The 22823-nt window shown below is 42.6% G+C and overlaps 1 protein-coding gene across 1 annotated transcript in view; it reads left to right on the forward strand.

Annotated features, from left to right (window-relative positions):
• Positions 1 to 4700: 4700 nt before the first annotated feature.
• The window catches only part of LOC132395082 (ras-like protein family member 10B), a 113677-nt gene continuing 95554 nt past the window's right edge, over positions 4701 to 22823 (forward strand). Inside the window, exon 1 of the mRNA XM_059971395.1 lies at positions 4701 to 4916. Coding sequence (XP_059827378.1) covers positions 4701 to 4916 — 216 coding nt within the window. The remainder of the gene's footprint in view (positions 4917 to 22823) is intronic.

A 22823-nucleotide genomic window follows, 5' to 3' on the forward strand; every position in this document is an offset into this window, starting at 1 on the left:
TTAATTCAATAATTCCATAATCTTTGAAGATAAAAATGAGGGGTGAACTTGTTAAAGCCATGACCCAAGCACTAGACTGTCCACATAGTGAAGGTTATGGAATATCCTCGTTTGTTAATGCATGTTGCAAGCTCACAAGAAGCTGTGAAATTCAGCTTTAACACATGACCTTTAACAGGATATAGAATACAATGTCCATATGTAGTCAGAAGGTGCAGGATTAGACAGTAGAATTGGAGTTGGTGGAGGCAAACACTCTGATCACTGCTTAACTCTACCTGGATGTGTCCTTGAAGACTACAGACCTGGTGGGACTAACTGCTTCCTGATCAGCACAACACTATGGCCTGAATGACGACCTCCTAGGTCAGGTATTCTCCATGAATTTATGACTGCCTTTCATGTCTTCCTTTCAAATACTTCTATGGTTATCCATACTTAATGGCTATCTGGAGAAGGCAAATCTCAAAGCTGTATTCTGTTGACATACTTTGATAATAAAATGAACCTTTGAACCTTTAAATCAAAGTTGGTGCTCTCTAATCAAATTTTGCGACCGACAATTCAGCCCGTGGTTATTCTTTCTAGAAATATTCCCATCACTGAGGATAACCTGAGGGATCTATAGTCAGTGGTGTTTATCCCAACACCATAAGGAATGGAAGCCTCTAGTGACTGTTCCACCAGTGAATAACATCGCTGAACTGTCCCTTGGGGCATTTCCTACGTTTACTGTCTATCCCATGATTTCCTTAATGTTATAAAGCCTGTCCTGAAAACTCTCAGTGAATCAGACTCCACCTCCCCATTGGCCAGAGAATTCCAAAGACTTGTCCCACTCTGGGTAACAGAATACTTATCTCACCTTAATCTTGAATTTATTATGAAACTGTGGCGGCTGATTCTGACAATGCCGTCTGAGGAATCATCACAGCTGCACCTGTCTTTTCAGCCCCAGGAATTGTGTGTTTGAATAGGATCTCCTCTCATTATTCCACTCTCGAGAGGGGACAGGCCTGGTCTCAAGTCAGGATGAGTTTATTGACAACTGCTCAAGTTCAGTGAGGCAAAGGTACAATGCAAGCACGCTTGCAGTAGCCCCACAAGCACTTATGTCAGACAACACAGAAAATGTAAATTATACAATACAGTGAAGACTCTACAAAACTAGACAGTAGTGCAAAACAAGCAGTGAAGGATAGAAAGAGGATCTCATTAACTGTTTATTCCTCCTCATAGATGCTGCCTGACCTGCTAAGTTCCTCCAGCATTTTGTGTGTGTTGCTCTAGATTTCCAGCATCTGCAGAATCGCTGTGAAAACACAATGGCAGTGCAAGAGGGGGTCCACAGTGTTCCATTGCTGAGGTAGGGCCAGGTCTGCGCAGGTCAGTTCAACAACATGTTAGTTACAGGAAAGTAGTTGTTCCTGAAGCTGGTGGTGTGGCACGTCAGGTTCCACGTCTTCTGCCCAATGGTAGCTGCTTGTATTCTGTCCACATGAAAACATCCACTGTCCAAGGAAATAACAAAGGTATAGCCTTTGCGGTTTTCCAATCCAGAGACATTCCTGTAATCCACAGATGTTAGGGGCCTCTACACTTAACTCTTTTACATTCCAGCAATAAGCCAGCATGTATTTGATCTCAGCCAGGTGATTTATCCAAATGAGAAGCAACTCAAATGTCTACTACTTCCTCCTCACAATTTTTACCTTTTTCAGAATCTATGCATCACCTTGCCATTGCTATTTCACCAGATGCATTTTCTCGCTTGGTAACGACTGATTTAGGAGCTTCTCTCTCGTCACTGAGACATGATCCGAGCCAGGGAACATGGCTCTGTCAGAAGTGAAGTCACTCAGTGAAGACTTGAAACCCAATCAACATGGACTAAAACCCATGGCCCCTCTCATTACTCCCCTTCCCACACCCCCACCCAGTTTCCCCCACTTCCCGCACCCCCACCCGGTCTCCCCCCCCACCCAGTCTCCCCCCCCACCCAGTCTCCACTTCCCACACCCCCACCTGGTCCCCCCCTTCCCACACCCCCACCCAGTCATCCTCTTCCCACACCCCCACCCGGTGACACCTCTAATTGCCCAGGGACCCTCTAATGATACACGTCACTAACGCTCACCCTGCCCCAACTGGAGCAGGGTTTCAGTCACTCTTCTCCCGATGAGATTGCTGCAGAGTCTTTATAATTTCACCTTGCAGCTGGAGCATTTGTTGGCGCTGGCAATGTACTCACTGGAGTTTAGAAAAATTAGGGGTGGTCTCATTGAAACCTATCAAATATTGAAAGGCCTAGAGAGAGTGGACATGGAGTGTAGTGCGAGAATCTAAGGCCAGAGTGTATAGCTTCAGGAAAAAAATGGTTGCCCCCTTAGAACAGAAATGAGGAGGAATTCCTTTAGCCAGAGGAAGGTGAATCTGCGGAATTCATTGCCATAAATGGCTGTGGCTGTGAAATATTGGGAATATTTAAAGCAGAAGTTGATAGGTTCTTAAGTAGTAAGGGCATCAAATGTTATGGGGAGAAGGCAGAGGAATGGGTTGGGAGGGAAAATAAACCAGTCACATTTCAATGAGAGAGCAGACTCAATGGACAGAATGGCCTGATTATGCTCTGAGGTCTTCTGGCCTTTTGCATCTGGCTTCAGTCCCTACTGGAGTCAAACTGCTTACAGGTACTGCTTAGGACCTTGTCTGGCAATATCTAATGGGGATGACGCCTGCCCTGATCATCCCCCATCAATATTCTAGGGGTCACTAATGTCCAGAAATTTAGCTGGATTACTGTATAAATACTGTGGCTACACAAGATTGTCGGAGGCTGAGTGATTCACCTCCAGGCACCCAAAAGTCCTGACCACAGCATACAAGGCACGGGTCAGCAGAGTGAAGGGACAGTCTTCGCTTACTCGGATGAGTGTGGCTCCAACAATTCTTACAGAGCTCAGTACTATTCTGGATGCAGGCAGCATTGTTTCAACTCAGCTGGGGCTCCTTCCATAAAACATAAAACTGTACAATACAGGAACAGGCCTTTCAGCTCACAAAGTGCGCGCTAAACTCAGTGCCAACATGAACTAAATCTCTTCTGTCTGTGCATGATCCATACCCCGCCGTTCCCTGCATGTTCATGTGTCTGTCTAAAAGCCTCTGAAATGCCACTGTTGTATCGTCTCTCACCACCACACCAGCAACTCTTTCCATTCACCCACCATCATCTGTCTAAAAAAACTCTCCACATGCATCTCCCTTAAACTGTGCCCTCTTGCCTTATATCCTCCAGTGTCTGAGAAATCAATCTTGACTCTCGATGCCTCTCGGAATCCTATCAGGTTTCCTCAGCCTCTAATGCATGTGTCGGCATCTCCTGTGTTTCAGGGTATTTCTATATCATGACTGCCCCCTCTTCAAACAACTGAGCCAGTTGCCCTCCTGGGGTGAGGCATGGAAGGGCTGTAGATGTTTAAGGATAGACATTCTCACAATTGGTATCATCGTGCAGGAACAGGGCCCACGCCAACCATCAAGTGTTTACTGCTCACCTACAACTAGGGGCAATTTATATAGCTCAGTGGTTCAAAGCTCAAATTTAATGTCAGAAAATGTATATTTAGTATACAACATCAAACTTTTACTCTTCACAGACATCAAGACCCCAAAGACTCCTCTCTCCTCCCAAGCACAAGCAGCAATAAAACTATCGACCCTCACCCTCCCACTCCCCCCACTTGCACCAGCAAAACTGAAATACAGAAAAACAAAGAGGGAAGAAATGAAGAGGAAGTAGAAGGTTAATTACTGAGGCGATTAACCTACCAGCTCGTACCTTTGGGATTTGGGTTGAAACTGGAACAGCTGTAGAGGTCCCACACAGTAACCAGGCAAAACTCCACACAACCAGCACTGCACTTTGGTCACTGAAGCTGTGAGGCTTTGCTATGTGTTATAAGCTTTGAAGAGGAAGGGAGATGGAGTGGACATTAAAGTGCCCTGTGTCTTACATCTTGTGTCTACTTGTTGAGATGGCATGATGTGATGGAGGAGAGTGTGATTCACCTTGTGAAAGTTCTCATTTGCTTCCTTTACTGTAACATTACCTTGTGGGACCTATTCGTCAGAGAGGCCAAGAAGACAATATGCTTCTGATCTCTCAGCCAGTGGAACCTGTAGCATGCTTGAGTGAAGGGCAGGAGATAATTGTCTTTTGCTTCCTTCCCTTCCACGGACAGCTTGTGTCCCTGCTCTGTGATTGCCCCACAGGTAAGGCTATAAGGTTCCAGTTTTGGATAAGGATGGGAAAAGCCTTGGGGAACTGTAACTGTGTCAATATGAAGTTGTGAACACTGTAAATCAGAGTTTGCAACTTAATACTAACACTCAAATGCGCTGATAATCTAATTCCTATTGGTCCTACCAAATCAGTATCATTTGGTTCCAACCCACATTCTCTCAATTTGTCGGAAGTAATCATTGCAAATTATTTTCATGTGACTAATTACAGTGAGAACACATTTAATATACTGTATGTGTTGTTGTTTCATGTGTGAGTGATGAAGAGTCTCTCCTTCTTATTCCAGGAGCAGGCCAACTGGAATTGTATGACCATGTTTCTTGGGAGTATCTGACTTGCAGCCCCTGGAATATGCATGACCTCAGCCCATCTGCACCAAGTGTCCTACAACGGCATGGTGACAACTTTCAAAATAGCAATCCTTGGAGCGCAAGGGGTTGGGAAATCAGCAATTGTGCACCAGTTTCTCTACAACGATTACAGTGACCACTACATGCCTACAAAAACGCGTCACATCTACCTGCCTGCTGTGGTCATGAACGAGCATGTGCACGACCTACAGATAATGGACTTTCCACCCATTCCATCCTTTCCAGTCAACACTCTGCAGGTAAATTATTCTGACATTTACAACTTCCACAGGTCACAGGAGCTGAAATCCTTCCCTGGTTACTGGGGGGGAGACTCCTGCTCAGACTCATGGCAAAGGGACTTACCTATTGATGGTATTTTGTGATTTTCCATTCTTTCACTCCCTCTTCATTTCTTCCCTCTTTGTTCTGCATATTTCAGTTTGCCTTCTCCAAGTCTCCACTTCCTGCATCTAAACTGCAGATGCTGGAAATCTGAAATAGAAACAGAAAATGCAGGATAGACAGCAGGTCAGGCTGGGTGTTGACATTTGACCTTTGAAGGCACCCTCCTCTTGTTTCCATTTCCTTTCATAACTCTTTCTGATGTAACCCACTTCTATCATTAAAGATGGCTTTGCCCATTACTGCACCAATTTGTCAATTAATTGCATATTGAATGCCCTTAGCATCTTTACCTCGATTATCTGTTCAGGTGGACTATTTTAAATATCGTTTCTCATTATTTTTTTGCTTTTAGTTCACTGTCAGGTTTACTAGCAAGGTTGCATTTATTCAACTGGTTCAGATCAAAAGCTGGTTAAATGTGATTGGAGTCAAATCTAGTATGGATGAAGACCTGTGTGACAGATTTTAACAAGGGCTTCAGTGACATTTGTATCATACCTGTATTCCAAAAGGCAATCTTTATGACTGAGTACAAATTGGTCTCACACTGCTGTCATACATTCACAGCTAGACCTCCAGCTAACAAGCCTAGTTACTATATTTCACCCCAGTTAGGCAAACAATCCAGACAACTTGAAATGAAAAATTGTTTTTATTTTAAATTGACTTTTCACAAATTTAAATGCCCCAGGTTTCACTGTGCTGAGTGCGATGAAGTGTAAAGAAATTTAGACCTTCACCTACGTTCCTGTGTGGTTAATTTACTAAAAGGACTGCCTGCTGTGAACCTCCATGGAACAAAAGGTCAAAAATACCTGACACTTAGACTGGACCTTTCTGAGAAAAAGTAAGATCAAGAATTATTCCAAATTATGCAGTTAGAAACATGTTCTGTCTTGACAAAGGGGTCATATGGAGTTAAGGTTCTTGATTCATGCTGCAAGACCACGGCTTGGAGATAATATTGCAAATCTGAATCCTCATTTTGTATTTTTCCACTTTGCTTTGGACTTTCTGCCTCCTACAAACCAAACAAGGTCATTTTGTTTATCTTGAAGTTGTCATTAAGATATGTTTGTGAAGAGAATGTATAGGTGTGACCAGTGTTGAATTAGTTGCTACATTGTGCATAGATTGCTAAAAATGTGTTTTGCTTTGTCATTGTATATCCTTTATGTGGGAATCAATGATGGGACCAAGGTTTATTGTTCAACCCTATTTGCTCTTGAGAAGATGATGGCCAGCCTTATTTTTGAACTATTTCAGTCTGTGCTGAAATTACTCCCACAGAGCCATTGAGGAACCTTCAGGGGCAATGAAGGATGACCAGATATTTCAAGTCAGGTGATGCCAGGCACCTGAATATTGATGGCATTGCATGCTAGCATGGTCTATTTATATTCAGAGATGGACTGAGCATTTGTAATTATCAGCAAACATCTCCATTGGATTGCATTCTTCTTGATCCCCGCTGAATTCAGCTACACCAAGGCTCCCAATGCTGTATTGATGCTTTTGATGTCCTTGGTGTAAAGGCAGGCAATTTGGCTCCATAAGGACTTTGCAATGATCATTTCCACCAATGTCATCATTCATCAGCCACAGGTAAATTGCTGAGGATAGGTCAAATATGTTTTCCCATGTTGGTTCACTCACTGTCTGCCACAAAACCTGTCTAGCAGCTGTGTCCTGGAGTTACGGTATATAGCAAATACTAATTTTAACAGCAGCCAATCTTCAGACCTGAACATGGATTGTGGATTGAATTTAAAATACAGCTCTGAACAATAGTATTCCTGGAGCTGCAGACTGGGCTTAATTGCAAACCAGACAATGTTGATTATCATTTATTTTGGCTGTCTGGAGTGTGGGTGCAAAGAAGGAGGTGTTTAGCTCAAAGGAAGCATTGTAGATACTTTGTAACTATAGAATTGTTCTGCTGCTGCCTTTGATCTTTAGCATATAAATGTCATGTAATATTGCTCCGAGCAGGGCTCTTCTTCCATGGCTGTCTCAATATGAATCCTGTTGCTTGTTTTTTTGCTAAATAAAACACTTCTATATCCACTAGCTCCAGAGCCTCTCCGGTGACTTAGTTCACAGTTACAGCAGAGCTACCAAGCCAACTTAGTGATGGACACTGAAGTCCCCACCAACTGCATCTGCACCCTTGATAATTCCAGTCTAAACGTAGTTCAACATGCATCAGCAGTGATATATGATCTGGGAGAGATGGAGGGAGGGGTGGAGAGTAAATGAAATAAGGAGATTTCTTGCACATCCTCTGCAGAGAGCAGATCAATTTGATGTTGAAGGTGAGCATTTAGGGGTCCGGCTGAGCGAGATGTCTTCGTGTGCCCTACAGTGGGTCAAGTAGAAGGGAGGGCAATATGTGCAGATGTCAGCGAGCAACGAAGCAGTGATCTGCACACAGTGATCTGCGGAGAGATTGATTAACTCTTTCTGCACACAGCTGAGAGGTTGCTCAGCAGACATGTTCCAATGTGGACTGAGTTTCTACAGCATACAGTATATATAGTGTATCACCATCATTACAACCATCAAATGGCTTTCACAATTAAATTAATGAATTGACTGATGTAGGAAGGAACGAATGAACAAGTCCAAACGCGTAAGAAACTCGTACGAGGTCGCGCCAATGCTGCTTTTTGCAGTAACTTTTGGTTCTTGGTGGTGTGAAGGTGTGTACATTGCGTCATCTCTTTTAAACGGTGTATCTGTCTTTGTATGCTGTAGAAATGAATCGGCATTGTTTTATTTATTATTATTATTATTTTAATATCACTTAATGTTCTTTTTTTACAATTTCTTAGTAATTTCTTCCTCAGAACTTTAACAGTCCTTTGGTTCTTTTATTTTTCTCTTTCATGAATGCCATGTTCTTTGGAAGCTTGTTTAAACCAAGTAGGAGTTCACTTTTTGAATAATAAGAATTATATATCACCACAGGGGGCATCAGGATTTTAGAGGTGGTTAAGTGGGGCATGGCCAAAAAAAGGTTGGGAACCACTGGCCTAGACAGACTGGATATGGTGCAGATGTTTCCTTTAGTGAGGGAGTATAGGACCAGAGGGTGCAACATCAGAATAGAGGGGAGACCACTTAGAATGAAGAAAAGGAGGAATTTCTTTAGCCAGAGGGTGGTGAATCTGTGGAATTCTTTGCCACAGGTGGCTGTGGAGGCCAGGTCACTGGGTATATTTAAGGTGGAGGTTGAAAGATTTTTGATAACTCAGGGCAGGAAGGGTTATGGGGCAAAGGCAGAGGAATGGGGTTGAGACAGAAATGGATCAGCCATGATGAAGTGGTGGAGCAGACTTAATGGGCTGAATGGCCTAATTCTGCTCCAATGTCCTATGGTCTTTAACCCTGTTCCTAGATGGAAAAGAGAAGTAATGCTAAACTCCCACAATGATCTGGTTAGACAACAAATGGATTATTAAATCCATTTCTGCTCTGGTCTCGTTATGGCAGGAGAGGTTGAGAGGAGTTTTTACAGAGGTGTGGAAGAGTATTGAAACTCTAGATAGGGCAGACAAAGAGAAGTTATTTCCATTAATTGAAGCAATGAGGACTAGGAGACTCCAATGATGTTTTGGGGACGTGTCATTGCAGATATGAGGACGGCCTTCCTTACACAAGTGACAGTGACCAGAAACCTACTGCTTTTATGGGGATGCCCACAGAGGTGATCAGTGGTTCCAACAAGAAGTGCAAGGGCGCATAAGGGGAAAATTGTCAGAGCTAATGAGAATGGAGCAGGGGAATGGTAATTTGTTATCAGTAATAGGTTTATTATCGATATATAAACCAAGGTACAGTGAAAAACTTTGTTTTGCATGATGCCCAAACAGGTAATTCCAAAACAACAGTATATTAAAGTAGTTCAAGGGAAAAGCAACAAAAGAATGCAGGACACAGGACTTAAATATAGAATTCAAGGTTGATTGTGAGGCCAGGGTCAAGACTGTTCGATTGCATTGCTCTGCAGACAGACAACATGTAAACTGTGGGTTAAACATCCTCCTCCAGCGTCATACTGCTTCCACTGGTACAGAGACACGGTACCCAGTACAGATTCATAATCCCTGCTACAGAGCTGTGGAGAATCACAATCAATATTCGGATTTAGAGTAAGCTCTCAGAATAACTATTGTAGATGAAATAAAAACAGAAGGTGGTCAAGTTCTGGTTAGTGCAACGCTATTGCAGCTCGGGATGTTCCAGAGTTTGGAGTTCATTTCCAGTGTCATTCTGTAAGGAGTTTCTGTGTGGAATGCATGGGTTTCCCCTAGTCCGGTTTCTTCCCATGGTACAAAGATTTACCAGGTGGGTTAATAGGTCATCATGAAATGCGTAGGTTAGAGTTAAATCAAGCTTGTAGGCTTGCTGGGCAGCATGGCTCGAAGGGCCGGAAGGGTATACTCGGTGCTATGCAATTAAATAAATTAAAATTTTAAAAAATAACATGCTTGAAACACTCAGCAGGTCAGGCCACATCTGTGGGAAGAGCAACAGAGTTAACGTTTCCTATTGAAAATTTAAAATAGCAGAAATGATAATGGGTCTTTGACCCGGAAAATTAAGTCCTTTTCACTTCCCACGGATGTGAAAAGTGAAAAGCCTGATAGATGAGTGTTTTTATTTTAAATTTCCAGCCTCTGCTGTTTTTTTTCCCAATTGTCATTACAATTTCAGAGTCCAGGATGGGGTATAGACTCCTCAATAAAATATCCATTTGGGCTTATATATTCTTCCCTAGGAAGAGGTTATGTTTGGAATCACACATCTGATTTGCTTACCAACAGTTTGCCTGTGTGTGGCAAGTGGGTTGATTGCCTGAAGAAGAGTGTCCTGCTGTTATCTGTGATGTTGTCCTCTGGTGGTGAGCTTACCCTAGAGGTGGCAGGCTGTGGTAGCTTACCTTGTGCATTACGCACTCCTAGGCTAAGCACCTCTGTCATGACCAGGAGACCAAGGTTTAAATTAATGGCCCCTACGACATGAAGTGATCAGCCACAACATTTGGGTGTCACATGGTCCCTTTTACTCACCGTGAGCCAAGATGGCACCGCTCACGGTCACAGCAGCCTCTCCAGCTCCATTCAATGATGAAATTTCATGTTTTCTATGACCGAGGAACACAACTGACCATAAAGAACATAAAATCTGCAAATCTATCTCTCCAGCAAACTGGATAACATAAGGCTCTGCACACTTATGGCTTAATCGCACTGCGCCGCAGCTTACTATAGCTTCTCAGGGAGGCAGTGCTCAAGGATGTGGACGCACTGTAAGTGCGCCAGTATTTACGCGAGAATTAACTCAAATCCCTGCAGGCCTGTGCTCCAAAGATTCTACTTGCTAATGGCTGAATGATAGAAAAATAAAATGGATTACCTGCATATGCGTCTGAAGCAGCAGGAAACGAGGAACTGCTTACACTCCTCCTGACAGAAACATGGCTCCAGAACATCACTCCAGACCTGGCCATCCAGTTAGAAGGCCTAATCTCCTTCTGGGTAGGCAGAAACGCTGCAACATCTGGTAAGACCTGCGGAGGAGGTCTGTGGGCCTACATCGATAAAAACTGATGCGTACTAATGCCTTGGTAGTAATGGCCTACTTTTTACCACAGATAGGGTTTTTAATGGTGAAGTGGAAGTATGATGAAGTACTTACTGAGGGAGGTCACTGCCGTTGAGATTATTTCTGTTTATATCCCCCTTTGAGGGCAATAATTGCCTTCAGATCGAGGTTAAGATGACTCTATGGTCAGCAAAAGCTCTGCTCTCCCAATCCATCAGGAAGGGAAAGTGAGAGTACTCACAGAAAGTTCACAGCCACTTTTGTGACACCAGGAGCACACAGCACACATGGTAAGACATACAAACCATAATGGATTACAAGTCTACCCTGCATATTAATGCCAGTGATGTCTCCCTTGCTGGTAGGCTGAATGCCTTCTACGCATGATTTGACACAATGAAAGGTGCTACATCACGGAAATCCCCCTCTCCCTGAGGAGCAGGCACCCTGTCTGGCCGCAGTCAAGTTGAGAAGGGTAAACTCATGCAAAGCTGTGGGGTTAGAAAACATACTTGGTCAAGTGCTGAGGAATTGTGCAGCCCAACTAGCAGAGGTCTTAATGGACATATTTAACATCTCCTTGCAACAGTCCACAGTCCCTGCATCCTTCAAGGCAGCCAATATTTTCTGGCCTAAACAGTTACCACTGAGTAGCACTGACCTGAAAAATCATGAAGTTTTCTGAGTGGCTGGGAATGGGTAACATAAAGTCCAACCTTCCAGCTACATTGAACTCTTCCCACTTAGCCTACTGTTCAAACCCATCCACTGTTGATGCCATAGCCTCGGCCTTCCACTGCGTCCTGTCCCACCTTGAAAATGATGCCTCATATGCCTCATGTGCTGATTCAGCACAATCAGCCCTCAGAGGCTGCCTTTGGTGGGACTCAACACTTCTCTCTGCATCTGGATCTTGACTCGTTAATGGAAAGACCCCTGTCAGTCCAAGTTGGCAGCAACATCTCAAGCTCCGTCACGCTGAGCACTGGCTCCTCCCTGGGGCTGGGTGCTCGGCCCGCTGCTCTTCATGTTACTGGCTCACAGCTGCACTGCTAGATTCAGCTCAAATGCACCATCAAGTTCACTGATGATACATCAGCAAGAATGATAAGTCGGCATACAGAGAGGAGGTAGAGAGACTTGCCAAATGATGTAAAAAATAACCACCCGGGTCTCAATGTGGACAAGACAACCGAGATGACTATGGACCTTAGGGAGACGCAGGTCGACTGCTCTCCATTGCGCATCAATGGCTCTGCCATAGAGGGAGTGAAGAGCACAACATTCCTTGATGTGCACAGAACATAAAATCTAACCTGGACCCACAACACCTCCTCACTAGTCAAGAAGACACAGCAGTGACTAAACTTCCTGATGAGATTTAGGTGTGCAATATTCCCTGCCTCCATACCAACAACTTTCTACAGGAGCACCTTTGAGAGTGTCCTGTCTGGCCACATCATTGTGTAGTACGGAAGCTGCAAGGCCCTATAGAGGGCAGTAAAAACCAGAGAAAGAATCATCAGGGTCTCCCTCCTCTCTATTTGCAACATTGTAGATGAAGGACCTGAAGCATTGTTGAGGATCCCTACTACCCATCCAGCAATCTCTTTAACCCACTACCAACAGGAAGGAGGTACAGGAGCATTATGACTAGGACTGCCGGACTAGGTAACAGCTTCTTCCGTCATGTGACTTATATTTTATTAACCTATTTGTGGTAATATTTTGTTTATTTTGTTTTATGTGCTATGTTTGTTTTCAAAGATCTAACTGAGACACTTCCACAGAGCGTTTAAGGATTAAGATTAAATCCAGGTGCCTAGAGAATTAATGTGCACTCTGATGGCCATTATACACTGCATCAATGGCCATTTTGGTTGAGGTTCCATTGATATAGTGTATGTGTGTTCAGGTCTCAGGGCTACCAAATGGGCATCACGATTTAGATGGGACTGTAGTTGGTTTAGGTCTGCAAGCAAGTGAAAACCCAAAAGGGTATGAGTATGGGCAGGAAGGTAGTACAGATCAAGAGCAAGGAAGGAGTCCATGATAGCCCTTCCCATTGTTCTCCACCACACACCTGAAACCGCAATTGTGTCAGAGTCACATAGAGTGATGCTAACAGTCAGGAGCTGGTTGTTACTACATTTTCCTCCAGACATCTTCAATCGTGCAGAATAGTAAAAAAAATGGACTCATCTCTTGGCAACAATAAATTCTTCAGCTGCAAGTAAAATTGACACATTGCAAACTGTGTCATTTTGAGTCTAACCTATGAATCACCTTCTGCTGCTGAATTGGGAATAAAAGGCATCAAGGCAACCAAGTCATCCTTGTTGAGTGAGAAAGGAGTTCACGGTTGTATGGAAGCTTTGTGTTGATGGAACAGATGACAGTTTTAAAAGCGAGACAGTCAGATGGTCTAGGTGATGTCAAGTCTCCTGAGTGTTACTGAAGCATCAGCTGTTCAGGCAGGGGAAAAGTTTTTCATCAGTTTTGTGCCTTGTAGATAACAGAAAGCCCTTGGAGAATTAATGAATAGATCACATGCTCCAGCTTGACAAGCCTTTGACATGTTCTTGTAGAAAAAGTATTTACAGTGAGAAGTCCAGTTAAATTGTTGATGACCAACACTACAACCAATCCCCCCCCCCCAAACCCCAATCCGCTTCATAGTATTGACCATGAAATGAGGTTTATAGGATTATGCCGCATTGAACCATCATGTACATATCTAGGCTAATCCCATTTCCCAACACTTGGCCTGGCGATTCAAGTGCTCACCTAAATAATTCTTAAACAGTAAAGAAATATCTGCCTCCACCACCCTTTCAGGTAATACACATTTCATCCACACTCCAGGGAAAATATTCTTCCACACATCTCCTCTAACACTCCTATCTCTTAACTTGAACATATGTTTTCTGCATAAAGGCAATTCTGCTATTGGGGGAAAGGTTTTCCCTATCACCTTATCTCTCATTCATCTTAACTCTGTAAACTTTAACCAAGTCTTCCCTCAGCCACCTCCAAACAAATCCAGATTATTCTATCTCTCCTCATAGATGAATCGCTTCATCCAACATCTTGGTGCAATCCCTTCACACACTCGCCAGAGTCCAATCACATCCTTCCTGCTATGTGGGGACCAGAACTTCAAAGTGCTATGTGTAATTAATATTTTATAAAATTGTCTGATAGCATCCCTGCTCCAACAGTCTATGTCCCGGCTAACGAAAGCAAGGATCCCATACTTTTTACGCCATTGGGAGGTTGAAGTTGAACACAGATTACAAGGTTAATGGTAAGATTCTTAGCAGAATGGAGGAAAAGAAGGATCATGGGATTCAAGTCCATGGATCCCTCAAAGTTGCCGCACAAGTTGATAGGGTAGTTAAGAAAGCATATGTAATGTTGGCCTATATTAGTCAGGGGATTGAATTCAAGAGCCATGAGGTAATGTTACAACTCTATAAAACTATAAAACTTGCGTTAGACCATACTTGGACTATTGTGTTCAGTTCTAGTTACCACATTATAGGAAGGATGTGGAAATTTTGGAGAGGGTGCAGAGCAGATTTACTATATAACCATATATAACATATAACAACTACAGCACGGAAACAGGCCATCTCGGCCCTTCTAGTCCGTGCCGAACACTTACTCTCACCTAGTCCCATTGACCCGCACTCAGCCCATAACTCTCCACTCCTTTCATGCATTCCTGTAATTTTTACTAAGATGCAGCCTGGATTATCAAGCATGTCTTATGAGGATAGAGCTAAGCTTTTCTCTTTGGAGCGAAGGAGGTAACTTGTTAGAGGTATCTCAGTCATTGACCTTTTCCCCAGGATGGAAATGGTCAGTACAAAAGCGTATCATTTTAAGGTGCTTGGTGGAGAGTATGGGCTGGGGGTGTGGAGGATGCTAAAGATAGGTTTCTACACGGAGGGTAGTGGTAGAGGCAGATACATTAGGGACTTTTCAGTGACTCTTAGATTGGTTGAAATAAAAATGGATGAAAGAAAAATGGGGTACCATGTGGGAGTGAAGGGTTAGATTAATCTTGGAATGTTAAAAAGTCAGCACAACATTGTGGGCCGAAGGGCCTGTACAGTGCTGTAGTGACCTGTGTTCTATGTTCCACCTTATCGATGTGTGCTGCTGCTCTAGGGATTATCAGACAGGAGGCCCATGTCCCTCTTTTCTTTAGTTCTTCCAAGGATCCTACCACTGATTGTGAAAATCCTGCCTTTTTGATCTACACTCTGTCAATGCATTACCTCACATTCTTTACAGTTAAATTTCATTTGTCATTGCTCTGCCATCAATATCAGTCAGTATCTGAAGACCACCTTCATTGCTACCAATAACACTAAACTGACTGTCATCTACAGACTTACTAATCACACCTCCTACATCCTATTGTTATTGTATGCAACAAAGAGCAATTTCTGCTGTTCACAGATTTCCTATCATAAATGCAACCCTCTGCCTCCTATCACCAGGCTAATTCAGTTAGTCCTGATGAAGGGTCTTGGCCAGAACGTTGACTGTACTTCTTCCTATAGATGCTGCCTGGCCTGCTGCATTCCACCAGCATTTTATGTGTGTTGCTTTAATTCTGGATCCAATTTGCCAAAATGCCCCACATCCCATGAGCTCTTACACACTCTGGACCAGTATTCCACATAGGACCTAGTCCACACTGACCTCTTCAGTCATGCTGCCCTCAGTGCCTCACATTGTTACCTCTAAGTATTTCAGTCATCCAACAGCATCTCCCAATAGCAAAGCTATGCTGGCTATTCCTGATTAGTCCTGTTTTCCCCAGGAGCAGATTTCCAATAATTCCTTTATCATTAACATTAGACTAATTGGCCTTTATTTACCTGGCTTATCCCTGCTGCCTTTCTTAAACAAATGGACCATACGTGCTGTATTCTAGTCACCAAGCCTCTCAGCAGCAGTAAGGGGAGATCTGAAAATTTCTGTCAGATTCCTAGCAGTCTCCTCCCTTGCCTCCAATAGCAGCCTGGGATGCATTTCGTTGGGCCCTGATCATGGTAAGCCCACTACATCTCTTCCTTTACAATGGTAACCTATTCCAAAATTTCACCTGAATTCTTCAACTGTAATATCCTTCTTCATGCTGAGCACAGATGCAAATGTTCATTGAATATCTTACATACATTCTCTGACTTCATGTGCTGATTGCCTTGTTGGTCCTTAATGGGCCAAAGACTTTTGCCTGCTTATCCTCTTGCTCTTAACATACCTACAAGTTGCTTTGGAATGTTTCCTAATCTTGCCAGGCAGCGCTTTTTCATGCCTCAATTTTCTTCAGTCAACTTTTGATGTACTTGAATAAATGTTCATCTTACATTTCGCCGTGTTGACCCTGACACAATGAAACCCACTGGCGGCATCTAGACTTGCCTGAAAGTTGCTGTTCACAGGTCACTTGCTGAGCTTTTTGCCAGATCATTTGAAACCAGCCTTCCCTCAATTCAGATTTCAGGACCTTTACTTCCAACCCATTTTTCTCCTTCTCCAGGACCAAATCTTAAAAGTTTGTGTTTTGGTCAATATATCCAAAATGCTCTCCCAGCGATGCTTCTACTACCTGGCCAGCTGCATTCTGGTTTTAGATTCAGTATTGTCTCTTACCCACATGTTGGCTCAAAAAAGTTCAGCCTGATGCATTTTTAAAATTCTCCTCTGAGCCTTTCACATTAGGAGTCTACCAGTTAATATTTGGGAAGTATAAATCCAGCTGGCTTATTACTGAATTATTTTTATTCCTCTCACATAACCGGTTCTTCTATCTCCTGCTGGTTGTTAGAAAGTTTGTAGCACAGCTCTCCCCCCACCGCCACACCCAGAGAGATGATTGTTCCTTTTCCATTTCTAAGCTCTAGCCATATTTGAAGAGCCTTCTAGGATATCCTCCCTCCTTACTGCAGCCAAGGAATCAGAACAGCACCTCCTCATTTACATTACACAGATTCTGTGCCCTGGGATGTTGATGAACCAGCCTTGCCGATTTTTCTGCCGCTTCTCCATAATAGTAAACGAATCATATGTGCTATTTAATGCCCTAAATTCAACAGCCTCCCCAATCAGATTCCTTAAAATAGTTGCTGCCAGCTTTGCATTCCTTCCATATGCTTTGTCAAGTCTACAAATCTACAATTCGGTCTTCGTCTGTTCCTCATCCAAGTGCCACGCTCCTACTCCACATCCCAATCTCTTGCCAGATCACATTAGGTGTTGGGAATGTTGATGAATGTCAAGAGGAGAGATGTAGAACTCCCCTTGTCTGGGGCAGTTTTTGATTGTTTCCTGAGCAGCAAACCTGTTACTAGCTTCACCAACCCAGACCCAGAAAGCTGCTCTTCTCAGTTTGATAAGCGAACATGAAGAAATCTGCAGATGCTGGAAATTCAAGCAACACACACAAAATGCTGGTGGAACACAGCAGGTGAGGCAGCATCTATAGGGAGAAGCACTGTCGACGTTTCGGGCCGAGATCCTTTGTCAGGACGAAGAATCGTCAGATCCTGACGAAGGGTCTCGGCCCAAAACGTCGACAGTGCTTCTCCCTATAGATGCTGCCTGGCCTGTTGCATTCCACCAGCATTTTGTGTGTGTTCCTTCTCAGTTTGATACAGGGTTCAAAAGTGTGAGGAGTTTTGATGAATCATTTGTGCCTCCAGTGGCAGGACAGTTGGCAGTTAGAGTACACAGACTTAGACAACCGAGAAAAGTGAGCATTTGTTTGGCATTGCACTGAAGAACACGGAAGGTGGAAATAGCATTAGATTATAAAGCCTTAACATCACTTCAGTACTCGCTGTATAATCATAGCTGATGCTTCTCCTCAAGTTTATCTTACACCCTAATTCGAGAATCTCCAACGCTCTCTTGGTATCCACTTGGTCAGTGCTTCTTAACATGTCTCAATTTGATCAACTCTCCTCTCAGCTTTGCAAATTCCAGAAAACATATGGCTTTCCTTCTCAGTATTTCCTCACAGAACAATTCCTTCATCCCACAAAGCAGTCTGCCAAATCTTTGTCGCAAATTTCTAAGGCAACCAATTATACTTCCTTAGATACAGAGATCAAAACAGCAGGGAGTGTGGTCTCAACAAAGCTGTGTACGATGGCAGCAAAATTATTCCACTCTTGCACTCTTCAAATAAAGGCTGACGTATCATTTTGTTCCTAATTGCTTCCTGTATCTGCACATCATCTTTCAGTATTATGTGTTCAAGAACTCCCAAAGCTCAAAGAATGCCAATTGCTTAATAGCTTCTTTTTATTATAAAAAAGCATATCCTTCTGCAACACACACAAAGTCAGCAAGTCAGGCAGCATCTATCGAAATGAATGAAGAGTTTACATTTCAGGCCAGACCCTTTTTCAGGACAGGTAAGGAAGGGGGAGGATGCCAGATTAAAAAGGTGGAGGGGAAGGAGGAATAGCTAGAAGGTGATGGGTGAAGCCAGGTGGGTGGGAAAGGTAAAGGACAGGAAAAGAAGGAACTTGATAGGAGAGGAGAATGGACGTTGGGAGAAAGGGAAGAAGGAGGGAATCCGGAGGAGGGATGCGCAGGTGAGAAGAGATCAGAGGCCAGAGTGGGGAACAGAAGAAGAGATAAAGTGGAGGGGAAAAGAAGTACTGGAAGGAGAAATCGATGTTCATGCCATCAAGTTGGAGATTACCCAGACAGAATATGAGGTGTTGTTCCTCCACCCTTTCTTTTCCTCATACTACTACATTATATTCTTTCTGCTACCTTCCTGCCAACAACACTTACACACGGTACTTTGTGTCCTTCTCAGAGCTCACCTTCCCACACTGCTTTCACTCGTCAATAACTTGGATGCATTATTGTCATCTAGTCATCTATAAAAGTCAGTGACCTTTATAGTACCTGCCAGCTATCAGAATCTGGTTTAATATCACTGGCATATGTCACAAAATTTGTTAACTTTGCAGCAGCAGTACAATGCAATACGTAATAATAGAAAAACATGGATGACAGTTAAAATAAATATATATAGTTAAACTAAATAGAAACAAAAAAAACTCAGCAGCCAGTGGTGTAGTGGCATCTGCAAAGGACTTCGAGACGAGTGGTCCCAGGTTCGAATCCAGCTGGCTCCTTGCACACTTTTTATCCATGCTGGGTTCAGCATTGCGCTAGCAACTTGGTCCTGTAGAAAACAGACAAGTACTAAAAAAAATGCTGAGGTTGCCGCCCAGTGCACTCCAAAGCATGGAGAGAAGCAACAACAACAGATAGCTTTCCAGAATTCAATGTCCATTCAGAACTCAGATGGCAGAGGGGAAGAAGCTGTTCCTGAATCATTGAGTGTGTGCCTTCAGGTTTCAGTACCTCCTTCCTGATGGTAACAGTGCCTATAAAGGTATTCACCCTCAACCCCTTGGAAGTTTTCATGTTTTATTGTTTTACAACATTGAATCACAGTGGATTTATTTGGCTTTTTTGACATTGATTAGCAAAAAAAGAACTCTTTCGTGTCAAAGTGAAAACAGATCTCTACAAAATGATCTAAATTAATTACAAATATAAAACTCAATATTATTGATTGCATAAGCATTCATCCCTTCAAGTCAGTATTTAGTAGATACCTTTGGCAGCAATTATATAACCATACAGCAATTACAGCACAGAAACAGGCCATCTCGGCCCTTCTAGTCCATACTCTCACCTAATCACACCAACCTGCACTCAGCTCATAACGCTCCATTCCTTTCCTGTCCATATACCTATTCAATTTTTTTTAAATGACAATATCAAACTTGCCTCTACTTCTTCTACTGGAAGCTCGTTCCACACAGCTACCACTCTCTGAGTAAGAAGTTCCCCCTCGTGTACCCCTAAATTCTCAATTCATTTCCTCTTGTTTGAATCTCCCCTACTCTCAATGGAAAAAGTCTATCCAGTCAACTCCATCTATCCCCCTCATAATTTTAAAAACCTCTATCAAGTCCCCCCTCAACCTTCTATACTCCAAAGAATAAAGACCTAACTTGTTCAACCTTTCTCTGTAACTTGGGTGCTGAAACCCAGGTAACATTCAAGTAAGTCTCCTCTGTACTCTCTCTATTTTGTTGACATCTTTCCTATAATTTGGTGACCAGAACTGTACACAATACTCCAAATTTGGCCTCACCAATGCCTTGTACAATTTTAACATTACATCCCAACTCCGATACTCAATGCTCTGATTTATAAAGGCCACCATACCAAAAGCTTTCTTTACCACCCTATCCACATGAGATTCCACCTTCAGGGAACTATGCACCATTATTCCTAGATCACTGTTCTAATGCATTCCTCAATGCCCTACCATTTACCATGTATGTCCTATTTGGATTAGCCCTACCAAAATGTAGCACTTCACACTTATCAGCATTAAACTCCATCTGCCATCTTTCAGCCCACTCTTTTAAGTGGCCTAAATCTCTCTGCAAGCCTTGAAAACCTACTTCATTATCCACAGTGCCAACTATCTTAGTATCATCTGCATACTTACTAATCCAATTTACCACCCCATCATCCAGATCATTAATGTATATGACAAACAACATTGAACCCAGTACAGATTCCTAAGGCACACCACTAGTCACTGGCCTCCAACCTGACAAACAGTTATCCAACACTACTCTCTGGCATCTCCCATCCAGCCACTGGTGAATCCATTTTACTACTTCAATATTAGTACCTAATGATTGAACCTTCCTAACTAACTTTCCATGCAGAACCTTGTCAAAGGACTTACTGAGGTCCATACAGACAACATCCACAGCTTTACCCTTGTCAACTTTCCTAGTAACTGCTTCAAAAAATTCAATAAGATTTGTCAAACATGATCTTCCATGCACAAATCCATGTTGACTGTTCCTAATCAGTCCCTGTCTATCCAGATAATTATATATACCATCTCTAAGAATACTTTCCATTAATTTACCCACTACTGACATCAAACTTACAGGCTGATAATTGCTAGGTTTACTCTTAAAACCCTTTTTAAACTATGGAACCACATGAGCAATACACCATTCCTCTGGCACCATCCCCGTTTCTAATGAAATTTGAAATATTTCTGTCAGAGCCCCTGCTATTTCTACACTGACTTCCCTCAAGGTCCTAGGGAATATCCTGTCAGAATCTGGAGACTTATCTACTTTTATATTCATTAAAAGTGCCAGTACTTCCTCTTCTTTAATCATCATAGTTTCCACAACTACCCTACTTGTTTCCCTTACCTTACACAATTCAATATCCTTCTCCTTAGTGAATACTGAAGAAAAGAAATTGTTCAAAATCTCCCCCATCTGTTTTGGCTCCACACATAGCTGTCCACTCTGATTCTCTAAGGGACCAATTTTATCTGTCACTATCCTTTTGCTATTAATATAACTGTAGAAACCCTTTGGGTTTATTTTCACTTTACTTGCCAAAGCAACTTCATATCTTCTTCTAGCTTTTCTAATTTCTTTCTTAAGATTCTTTTTACATTCTTTATATTCCTCAAGCACCTCATTTACTCCATGCTGCCTATATTTATTCTCTCTTTTTCTGAACTAAGTTTCCAATATCCCTTGAAAACCATGGCTCTCTCAAACTTTTAATTACAGCTTTGAGTCTGTGAAAAGGTCTTTAACAGCTTTGCACATCTGGACACTGCAATTTTTGTGACCACCTTCTTTACAAAACTGCTCAAGCTCTGTCAGATTGCATGGGAATCATGAGTGAACAGCTCGTTTTGAGTCCAGCCACAAATTCTCAATTGGATTGAGGTCTGGACCCTGACTTGGCCACTCCAGGACATTAACTTTGTTGTTTTAAGCCATTGGCTTAATGCTTGGCTTTATGCTTGGGGTCATAGTCTTGCTGGAAAACAAATCTTCTCCCAAGTCACAGTTCTCTTGTAGGCTGCATAATGTTTTCCTCCAGGATTTCCCTGTATTTTGTTGCATTCATTTTACCCTCTAATTTCACAAGCCTTCCAGGGCCTGCTGCAGTGAAGCATCCCCACAGCATGATGCAGACACCACCACGCTTCATGGTAGGGATGGTGTACTTTTGATGATATGCAGTGATTGGCTGATGCCAAACATAGTATTTAGTCTGATGGCCAAAAAGCTCAATTTTTGTTTCATCAGAACATGGAAACTTTTTCCAGCTATCTTCAGAATCTCCCGCAAGCTTTCTGGCAAACTCCAGCCAAGGTTTCACATGTTTTTTTTATATAGTGTCTTCTTGCCGCTTTCCCATAAAGCTGTGACTGGTGAAGCACCCGGAGAACAGTTGTTGTAAGCGTAGTCTCTCCCATCTCAGCCACTGAAGCTTATAACTCCTCCAAAGTTCTCATCAGTCTCTTGGTGGCCTCCCTCACAAGTCCCCTTCTTGCACGGCCAGAAGATGATCTGCTCTAGGCAGATTTACAGCTGTGCTATATTCTTTCCATTTCTTGATGATTGACTTAACTATATTCCAAAGGATATCAGTGATTTGGAAATTTTCTTTTATCTACCTCCTGATTTGTGGTTTTCACTAACCTTTTCACAAGGTTGTTTGGAGTGTTCTTTTGTCTTCATGGTGTAGTTTTTGCCAGGATACTGACTCACCAGGTACAGGTGTATTTTTACTACAATCAATTGAAACACCTTGACTGCACACAGGTTATCTTCATTTAACTAATTATGTGATTTCTAAAACCAATTGGCTGCACCAGTGATGATTTGGAGTGTCATATTAAAAGGGATGAATACTTAAGCAATCATCTATTTTGTGTTTTATATTTGTAATTAATTTAGATCACTTTGTAGGAATCTGTTTTCACTTTGACACAGAAGAGTCTTCTTCTGTTGATCAATGTAAAAAAAGCCAAATTAAATCCACAATGATTCAATGTTGTAAAACAATAAAACATGAAAACTTCCATGGGGTGGGTGAATACTTTATATAGACACTAGCAAGACATGTCTTGGTTGATGAGGACCCTTTCTGATGGATAACTTCTTTCTGAGGCATCGTGCTGAGTGGAGGTACAGAATATTGTTACATATACCATTCAGGAAATAACACATTTATCTTCATGGTGG

This window comes from Hypanus sabinus, chromosome 6, assembly GCF_030144855.1.
Source record: "Hypanus sabinus isolate sHypSab1 chromosome 6, sHypSab1.hap1, whole genome shotgun sequence".
Classification (NCBI taxonomy): Eukaryota; Metazoa; Chordata; class Chondrichthyes; order Myliobatiformes; family Dasyatidae; genus Hypanus; species Hypanus sabinus.